Source organism: Pterocles gutturalis, unplaced genomic scaffold, assembly GCF_000699245.1.
Source record: "Pterocles gutturalis isolate BGI_N339 unplaced genomic scaffold, ASM69924v1 scaffold3164, whole genome shotgun sequence".
In the NCBI taxonomy this organism is placed as follows: domain Eukaryota; kingdom Metazoa; phylum Chordata; class Aves; order Pterocliformes; family Pteroclidae; genus Pterocles; species Pterocles gutturalis.
Window position 1 is genome coordinate 5,903 of NW_010127923.1, and position 10,488 is coordinate 16,390.

At 41.6% G+C, this 10,488-nt stretch overlaps 1 protein-coding gene across 1 annotated transcript in view; it reads left to right on the forward strand.

The window, feature by feature from the left end:
• Positions 1 to 10,488, forward strand: part of SLC7A11 (solute carrier family 7 (anionic amino acid transporter light chain, xc- system), member 11) — a gene marked incomplete at its 5' end in the record, with an annotated part of 50,035 nt that overhangs the window by 4,853 nt on the left and 34,694 nt on the right. The window contains 3 exons of the mRNA XM_010079424.1: positions 3,040 to 3,165; positions 5,318 to 5,417; positions 8,483 to 8,527. Coding sequence (XP_010077726.1) covers positions 3,040 to 3,165; positions 5,318 to 5,417; positions 8,483 to 8,527 — 271 coding nt within the window. The remainder of the gene's footprint in view (positions 1 to 3,039; positions 3,166 to 5,317; positions 5,418 to 8,482; positions 8,528 to 10,488) is intronic.

The window sequence follows — 10,488 nt, forward strand, 5'->3', positions numbered from 1 at the left end:
CCTTTCTGTCATCCTGTACCAAAGTATCTGTAATCCGTTTCTTGAATTATGTCCATAAGACCCTGTTCATAGAAGAGTGGTGTTGAATAATGATCATAGCCCCAAGATATCATTTCCATCTTGAATCCTGGCACAGTTGTCATGTTCTTTTCCTGCTCTTTATCAGCTTTCTTCAGGACTCCTCATCTCTGGTTGCCTTTCACTATCCAGTTGCTAGCACAAGCAGTATGGTGCAGACACATGGTAAAAGTGTGAGCCCCACATCCCTGTTATGGACATGCAGCTGCTAAGACTGACTATTATAAGAAGGCTGTGGAGTCTTATAGCCTGTTAAGTCCAATTAAATGGAATAAAAAAATCAAATTGGTCTCAAATCTTCTAAGAATTGAAGTTTCAGCCCTGCAATCTCAATTATTACGTTTGTGCAGTCGCCCAACTCTGCAAGGGACGTACTGTTATGGAGGATCATCAAAGCTAATGGCACGTGCCTGGACTGACTGCAGGTACAGCATCCCTTTACCTTCCCAGTTCAGTGGAGGTCTTTGCAGAGTCAGTTTTGCTCTTGCTATTTGATTAGAAAGCCTCAGATGAAACATTTTTACTGGCTTGAACTCAGGGATGGAGAAAGTTTAACTCAACCTGCTCACAAGCAGATTGTCCTCATGAAAATATGCCCCTGGGTTTTTTTTTTTTTTTTTTTTTTTCTTTCAAGCCAATGTGACTCTCATACAGATGTGTGGTTTGCGATTAGCGTGTGGCTGGCCAGCAAGGAAGGTTATGAGTTTCCATGTGAGTTGATATTGGTGTTTGTGCCAGTTTGCCATCCAGTGATGTGCTCATGTGTGTATCGGGAAGATGAAACTGATGCATTAAAAAACTCCTCTGCAAGGAGGATGCTCACCTTACCTGGTCTGACCTGAGTAAGGTAACAGACCAATTGCTGCAGTGAGCTTGAATTCTGAATAAGCTGGATGTGAAATCACAGATGTTGTCCTACACATAAAATTCTTCCTCGACATTTTCTCGTGACCCAGTCCCTGCTTGGGCTTCATCTTCAGAGAAGGAAAAGTGTGACACATACTGAACTTTCCATGAAATTTGAAATAAGCTACTGCTTATTTATGGCACTGGGTTTTCTTCATAACTTAAACACTGTTGGTCAAATGAGTACTTTAAATATATTTTGCTTAGATGACAGTTAACCTTTTCTAACTTTTTGCCTGGTAATCAAGTCCTAGGAAAAGAGGACTTCAATCAGCACTAATATTCATCATCAACCTAAGGGCATCTTTCGACACTTAAATAAGTGCAGTTATGTCAGGGTAGTATTGGGACAATAAAATAATAAAACAGACCCCTGGGATCTTCTGTTTCCTGCCAAGTATATGTATACACAGAAGCAATAAAGCAAAAAAGTAGTACTTGGATCTCAAGTGATACTTTGAAGAAGTTGGGGTGATTTCTTTGTAAGTCAGAAAAGAATGCCTCAGTTCTGAAATACAGTGAAATGCAGAACTGGAAAAACATTTTGACCTTTAAGGTCTCTTTTGGTGGAAAAAAATCACATTAAGTGATGTTGTGAGTTTATGTTGACTTTAGTAAATTGTTCATTTGCATATGGGGCCATCTCCCAAAGAAAAATTCCAGAAAATACTTCTTATATTTTTCTGGATTTCTTAAAAACTCAAAATATCTAAAAATATATTGGAATGCAGGTTACTGGGCATTTTCTCCCTCTTCCATTAAACCAAAACTACTTTTGGCTTAAACTGAGGAGAATTTTTTACAATATATTTTTTGGCCTTGTTGGTGGGCAGAATCTGTATAAAAAGCACGGGATAAATCAGATGGTTTGGCCTCCAGAAAGCTTGTACCATGCCAGGCTTCCAGCGCTAGCTAATAAAAACTAGCTCCCAGACGCCGGCAGGAGATAACTTTTGGTTTTAGGCATCCTATGGTGTGGTTGATGCTATGGACAAACCAGTGCTCTTGAGAGGGTTTGAAGTGAGGGAGGACTGTGATGTGAAGTGAATTCATTAGCTCCATGGGATGGCAAGAAAGAGAAGATCGGTGAGAGGGCTTGTCTTACCACGTTCGCCTTCCCCTGCAGCAGAGTGGGAAAAGGGCTTTTTATCTGATGAAATGACTCACATTTTCCATTCTTTAGGTAAATATATGGGGTTTTTTTTTAAATATCTAAACTCCTTTATCGATTCTGTTTTGCCAGGGTAATTGTTTAGATAAGCTAGAATACCTGGCACTCAGATGGTGGGACCTCCTGCTCTCCTGCCAGTCAGGGCTGTAGCAAAGGCCAGAACCTGCCCTCCCGGACCCAGAAGGAGATGTGAGCAGAGCAGGCGGGATGTCAAAGCGCTTCTCGCTTATGTCTCTACATGTTGGTGAGGCACAGACCTGGGCTTTTTTTTCTTTTTTTTTCCAAGAGGTAAAAGGTCTCTGTTTCTTCTCCAATTCCCAACAAGGACAGGCACGTTCCTTGTGCTCTGGCTCTCCTGCATCTCCGGTGGTACAGCTGTAAGGGGGGAGAAAGAGTGAAAAAGAGGAGAGGGTGTAAATAAGGTAGTGAGTGAGAAACTTGTGGGAGTGAGAAATTTTAATGTGGCTATTAATCGTTATTTTTTTTTGAAAAAGCACATCTCTTATCAAGCCGGCCCTGATACAGAAATCTGGAGTGACAAGAGTTGGGCAATTAGATTTCTTTCATCCAAGGCAGGGTCTTGCCAACCCGTGGTTACAGCTAACCATTCTGGGTAACCGAAGCTGTCATTTGGTGTGGAGGGAGCCCGGCAGAGAGTGGAGGGATGGAGGGGCTGTGCAGCGGGTCAGATAAAAGGGCTCAGCTCAAGCCTTTTTTCAGCATCTGGAAGGGGAACGTGAGAGGTGGGAGCGCAGCAGCTGCTGAAGGTTATGGAGGTGTATTCCTTTAATGCATCAGGATCCATTTGTATGACCTCTCTGCTGGTAAAGAGTTCAACAGCACAAGGATTTCTTTTTGACTTTTTTCTTTTTTTCCCCTTGCAGCTCTGGTGATGGTCCTGAATAGCACAAGTGTCAGCTGGAGTGCCCGCATTCAGATTTTCCTTACCTTTTGCAAGCTTGTAGCAATTCTGATAATTATAGTCCCTGGAGTTATCCAGCTAATTAAAGGTATGAAATGAAAAGTAAATGCTTTTAAAGTGCTTTTATCTTTACCCTCCCCAGTCTTTCCCCACCTGCCTCCACCAAATAATGCTTATAGCAGCAAAATCTCTTAATTAGCCTGGGCTTGTTTAACTGAAGCTCTGTACTGTCATGTAATTGATTAGAGGTGGAACTACACTGGGATGAACTGGTATTTCCTTCAGCATGCCAATGAGTCTATTCAGATCAGACTCAGGTTTTCAAAAGAGTGACATGATTGCTCTTCTCTGTAAAGTGCCTTTGACATGAACTTTGTGAAAGGGGCAGGATCAGTTTTAATGACAGATGGGCATAGCCCCCTCCCCAAAGCACACTCCTAGTCCAGGCAGAATATGTCTCTTTTAACTGGGCTGGTGCCTAGTCCTGTTTGGTACTGTGGAGGCGGAGGGGGCTCAGAATCGGGGAATGCATACAAAAAACCAGTCTCACGGATGCTGTTCTGCCATTTTGGCAATGTAAATCGTGACAATGAAGGTGCTGTACTGGCAAGAGATAAGATAGTTAGCTATTGCTGTCATGGGCTGCCTGCCTGCAAGTACTGGACACTCATCCTGCATAGGGAAAGGAAAGCAGAAGTTTTTGGAGGGCCAGAATTACTCTGTAGGCTTGGTTGGTGTTGCTGCATGAGCAAGGAGTGTGAAAACCCACCCTTGCTCTCCCCAGCTGCACCCAGCAGGGACATGGCTGTGCAGAGCTTTTCTTGGCCCTCTGGAAGTCGTTCTCATAAAACCATGCTGGCAGAGAAACTCTTCATGGACGTATGCTCAGCTCCCTGAAGATGCTCTTCCGTGACAGCCCCGTCAGCAGCGGGTGAGATGGTGACAAGCCCCAGCTCTCTCTCACTACAGTGCCATCAGACAATAACTGCACAAAGCCCGCGGAGCCATTCAGCGCAGAGGGTCAGGAGGGGGAACGCGTTTTAATGAATTGGTGCCAGATTTTATCTAACAAAAATTATCACAGTTGTTGGCTCGGTCCCTGGGGATGCTCTTTTGTGATGCTTCACAAAGCCTTCCCTCCGAGTCAACAGCTCAGCGTTAGGCTCTGCGGAGAGCTCAGGGTTTCTCGGGGACAGGCGGCTCTCTGTGGTTAGCAATAGACTCTGAAAGAAAACTTTTCCTGTGTAGCACTCTGCTGATTCACTATTTCTGTTTTCATGGTTTTCACTTCCTTTCTGGCATTTGCAGTGCCTCTTCCCTCACCTCCTTTCATGTGCAAAATTTCTTTCTGTTCCCATCTGTCCCACTTTTCCTGGACCTTTGCAGCAGGTCAGACCCAGGTTTGGATGGGTTTTGCTGCCCTTAAGTAGCTCAGATAGCATCCCTGATTCCCCACATGGGCTTTCCTCTGGCCACAGCTCTTCTCTTAACCAAAAAGCCTCCCCTTCAGTGGGAGTTTTGACTGAGGGCTCAGTAAAAACCGAGTAAAGAGTAGAAGACTTGACCTATTGCTCATTGAAGTCTGGATGAATTCTGCTTCTTCCTGCTCCTTTTCTGTGGGGCACTGTTGCTTCTCAGGAAATTTGGGATATTTTAGGGACATCTTGCAAACCACAGAGTACCTAAATGAATAAGAGCGTAACACAGCTCTTACATGTTTGCATTTATAGATGTGCAATTCTTACTTAGTGCAGTAGTAATACAGTACTGACTATAACGTGGTAAGGAGTTAGTGAATTTTTCAGTGGTAGAAAGTTTTGAGATATTGGGCTTGTTTACCTTAAAAATGTTGCTTGCGAGTGAAATGCTTCTGATTAAAATGTTACACAAGTGAAATTTTCCACAGCAAAAACTTACAGAGCTCATTCTGCTCTTTCATGTTGACGTAAGTCACTGCTGGAGATGACAGTGCAGTGAGTATCATCAAGCTCAGAATGCTTTGACAAAAAGTAATAGGTCAAATTCTGCTGTTGCGTTACTAGGGACGCCACAAAAACTTTCACAATTGCTGGCAGGTTATGGCTGCAAGGGTCGGTGCAGAAATGAAGGTCAAGGGCAGAACTTGAAGTCAGGGAACTGCTGGGTGATTAAATGTTCCGTGGTGTGATATATTTATTTGTTTTAAAGTAGTAGGTGACCAAAGAGCTTATTTGTCAATATTATTTTTGTTGATGTTGCAGGAGAAACACAGCACTTTAAAAATGCCTTTGCGGGGAATGATGCCAGTGTTAAGGGATTACCACTTGCTTTCTACTCAGGAATGTATGCCTACTCTGGCTGGTAAGTTGTTGAAACCTCTAAGTATTTGTCCTGAAAACAGACTACATCCTCTAAGAAGGATGTATATTTATATGGAGAAATGAGTAGCACATTCTACATCTTTTGCCAAACATCTATCATGTAGTAAGGGTGGATCTCACCACTGTTCCATATGTTCAGTAGTTATTCTGCAAGCGGCTCTACAAAGGAAAGGTTTTTCTTCTACAGTGTACAATAGGTAAACACTCACTGAACACTATTAAAAAATCAGAATTTTATTTCTGTTCTTAAGACTAGAAATAAAGGCAACAAGAAAGGACCATTCTTAAATTTTCACTAGGTATTTTGATAAAAGGGATAATGAAGCTTTAATTTTTGTTGAACAAATTAATTACATGAAAAACAAATCTGTGAGCTGTTGCACAGTTGTGGGTCTCTATCCCACTTGTGTGGACCTCAGCCTGTGCTTTGTAAAAGCAGTATTTGAAGAATAAGAAGTGAACAACGGTACCTTCAGTATAGACCACAAAACAAGGCAAAAACTAGATTCTGACGCCTTTTGCTCTGACAGAATTGGACCTCACTTAGCAAGAAGTGCAACTGGCTTCCATAGAAGTCAAGTGCTATTGACTGTGAGCAAAGCTATGAGAATCTGCCTTCAAGTATCCTGCTCAGGACTTTCTTTCAAGTTCTTTCCCTCTCCCCTGCCAAAGTACACAGCAGCTGGTTTGAAAGGCGCTGCTGCTCTTCGAATCTGCCTTACGATTTATTCAGGCTTAGCGAGGGCTCCACATCGCACAGAGCCATCCTGCAGAAAAAAAAAAAAAAAAAGGTCTACAATGCACAGAGTGGGCTTATTTTGAGATAGCTTTGTCTGCAGGTCTTCCCTTTCCTTTCCACAGCCTCACAGGCAGCCGAGTTCTTACCTTTGCACAAAAGGCGAGGGCTGAGAGATAAGGGTTTTATTTATTTAATTCGGAGGGACAATGGGCTGAACGTTTGAGTTCTCTGTTGGTCTGTAACTCCCTGGTTGCAGGGGCATTATAGACATGCACACTGAAGTATTGAACAGAACTTTTGAATTAAATGGTGGGGGGCGAAGCCCGAGAGAGTTGAAAGCCTTTATCTGTGATAGATATATAAGAAAAGAGCCTGGCATTTGGAAGCCTCAAAGAAATTGAACTCATTATGCGGACAGCGTCTACCTTCTTCCTGCTCTCTCATATAACGGCCTCTGTCTCTCATAACCGTACATGTGATGGCATCTCGCTTTTACAATATTACCATAACTGTACATTTTTGTATGAAGGCAATTTTAAAAGCTCTTGAATATTATTCAGCACTAAGGCAGGGTTTGTTTACTGTGAAATGTTACATCAAAACCCGTTCTTCTGTTGTTTCTTTCCCATTTCTTTGCATTTTCCACTTAACTTTCCAAACCCCTACAATAAAAATAATTTCTCTTTTTCCTTTGCACTCTCTGACTTTTATTTCAAGGTCCTAATTTGCCACTTATAAAGAAATTAGCAGGAAAAGATCTAATTTGGCTAGTTGTTCTTCCCAGCTGCCTATTTGTCTTTGCCACCAGCTCAAATTGATTGCCTCAGAGCACAGAAGAGCAGACCATTAAGTGGAGTGTCAATACCCTTGCACTATCAGTTTCATGGGGCTAAATCAATCTAATAAACTGAATGTGAAGGAGTGTTGCAAGTGTTGATGTTGTGTCCCAGAATGCAGGCAGAATTTTATGCATAGCCCATGGGGTTATTAAGTTTTAATGATACAGCTTTAAAAACCAAAACAAAGGTAGTATTGCTTATGTGTGTGGGTTCGTCCTGTGAAGAGCAAGAGTAGGCTGTTGGGTATGTAAAATGCTGGGTGAAAAAGGACAAGGAGAGAAAAGAGTGCAAGGAAGCATGTCTTTGCATCTCGAAAAGGACTGATGCAGGGCAGTCAAATTACTTCTGTAATTACTGTTAAGAAATAGCTGAATGTCTTACTTGTCAGAAGCCATCTCTCCTTTGAACTATCCCAACCGGCTCTGTGCAATAGCGAGTTTAGAAGCAAGTACTGAGGTGATTGCATAAGATGGCAAACCTAGTTTTACAGAATTCCATGCTTGGTCACAGAATCATATTTTTTAAAATAATGAGCTAAGTCATTCTGCTAACCCAGATGTGGTCCAAGACTTGTGATGGAGAAAACTTCCCAGCCTTTCAGGTATCGTTTGTTTATTCACTATAGCAATGTTGGGTCAGATATCATTTGTCTTCCTGAATCCATCCTAAAAGTAGAAAGGCAGCAAAAGCCCTGCATCGACTGCTCTGGTTAATTAGCCAAGATGTGACTTTGTGCCCGTACCTGAGCCAGGCGCATCTGTGTGATCCAGCGATGCGCAGACCTAGTGCTAATAAATGCCGAACAGTGGGTTCAGTGACCTTGAGGCTGACGGTTGCTTTGTATGCAGGGCTATGCCCAGCGAGTAGTTCCTATGAATTCCCTCCTGTACGTAGCTGTCTCTTGAATGTGACCAGAGTGCAACTTGTGCTGGAGGTTGTGCAAGAGCACGCAGGATTAGCAGCCTGGGTTTGCGATCGTATACAACACACTAGTGTCAAAATCCTGCTTTTAAGAGGGTTTTTTGAGACTTCATTTATTTTTATTGTTGAAAAGTCCTTGCTGAGTCTCCCTGATCAGATTTTTTGCCAATATAACCTGAAATTGTAAAAAGCTACAAAGAGAATGGGGCTCGAGGGTGCATGTGTGTTTGTGTATAGGATTAGGTTATAATTTGCCTAGTATGTCAGGGAAAAAAAAATAATTTAATTCCACACTGACATTACATAGCTTTTGTCTTTTTCCTGCTTTGCTGTCTTTTCTGAGAGTTCAAAAGTGGGCTTCCCTTCCTGAGTGTGGGGGTGAGGGAAGGTTAAATCTCACATTCTCCTTAATCCAAACATGGGTCTGCAAAGTGTACTATAGTTAGTGGCAGTACTTAATGAAAAGCATCTTCCTGATTCTTTGGGAAAGAAATACAGATCAAAATCTACCAAACCCTTACAATGTATGTTATAACTATTTTCTAGGTTTTACCTCAATTTTGTTACTGAAGAAGTGGAAAACCCTGAAAAGTATGTATCTGATGTTTTTTCTTGACTTTTTAAGAAAGATTGTAAAATTAAAAATGTTATAAAAGTAGTGATCTTCAGAAATTCTGCATGCTGGTCAAGCTGCTTGCTTTCCAGCAGATCTGCTATCTATTTGAATTGCAACTGCTTGAAGGTTTGCTATTTTTGGCCTGTCGTGACCTTGTTATGTATTCTGCTTTTATGTGCACAGAAAGCAGAAAACTAAGTAGATCTCCAGGGCTCTGATTCTCCCCCTCAGGATACAAGTAAGTATCAGTGGCTCCTTTCAGTGGAAGTTACTGGTATCCTGTCAGGGAAATCTTGCCCAAGAAACTTATCTGCTGCAATATTTGGCAGTTTGCTGTGTTTAAATATTAATCAAATACTTAGTTCTACTTGTTTTAGACGCCTCGGAGTTGTGGGATCTTGAATGCACGTAGCACAGCATCCGATCCAATTAAGCCTAACAGGGGATATTGGTGGGAGTCTGTTTCAAACCAGAGCTGAATACTCTCACTGCACCTGTCTGTAAAATATGGAAAGAAAAGCTGTCCTGTTACAGAGAGTTTGATTTGGCAGATCTATTTTTGTAGATACGTTTTGGTACATGTGGCTGGTGATAAAACAATATTAACCTTTTCTAAAAAATAAAGAAAATATGCCATCTCAAAGCCAATTTTGTTCTTTGAGAAAATTAACAATTGGTTAAAAATTACTGGGTTGATATAATTTTCTTAGTTTTTTTTTTTAATAAGATACCCTGGTGGGGTAACAAGTAACTTACTGTTTAAAAAGATCTCCAGCACTGTATGCTCAGAGAATATGAAACTGCACATCTGAGACATGTAAAGAAAGAAAAAAACCCCGAACAGCTGTCGGTGGGGAGCATGGGGAAGGTTTTTAGTTGGTTTCTTCAAAGTCTGAACCTAGCCTAGTGCTGTTTGGCATTTTCATCAGAGACCTGAAAATAATTATAAAGAAACTGATGATAAAACATGAGGATGGCAGAAAGACTGGCAGATTTCCATTGTTTCTGTGCCTTTGAGGGGTCTTGGGTGTTAACAGTATCTTTAATGTGATCAAAAGGTGGATTCCAAGGAATGTATGGCTGGAAGCTGAATCCAGACAGATGCAGGTAGAAAATATAGCATTAATATTTAACAAGGTGGTTGGCTAATCATTAGCAAGGATACCTATGTGAAATTGGGTTCTTTGTTGGTAGTCTTCAGTTCAAATGGAACACATTTTTAGAAGCCGTGCTTTAGTCAAACACAAGCCGTTTGGCTCGGTGGAGAGCAGCTGGCTAACGCTTCCCAGTCCTGTGACACGCAGGAACTCACGCTGGATGATCTAACAGCAAATCTGGGTTTAGCTGCTGAGGATCTGTGTGCTTTATAAAGTCAGGAGAGGCAGACATTTAAAAAAAAAAAACCAACAACACTTTTTTTTTTTACTTTTGAGAAATTATTGTATGACAGACTGACTTGAAAAGAAATGTGAAGCTAAATAAAAGAGTGAAGTGATTCTGGTCCAAGACTCCGACTGCTTCAGGGAATTCTGAGGAGATGAGTTAGGAGCCAGAGTCTTGGCGATGTGATCAAAAGCATTTGCTAGAAGCCATAAAAACATGTGGTTACCATCAATAGTGTGGGATGGTTTTGAACATGCACATGCCTACTGCCCTTTGGGACTTTTCATAGACTTCTGTGTCTCCACAGTCCTCTTAACTGTATGGTGCTTAACTGAAATTATTGCTAATTTTCATTACAGCTATTTTGGTTTATGTTGACTTTTTTTTTCCCTTGTGTTTTCAGTCAGATGAGTGCATATTTTTGAATGTGTTGCCCTCTGCTGCGTAGGACAGAAAGGCATAGTTCCTTATTTCTTTTTAACTAGGCACCCGTTGAAGTATGTTGTATCACAGCTAAGAAAAGTGGTGTGGGTCAGATTTGGGGGTCGTCTTC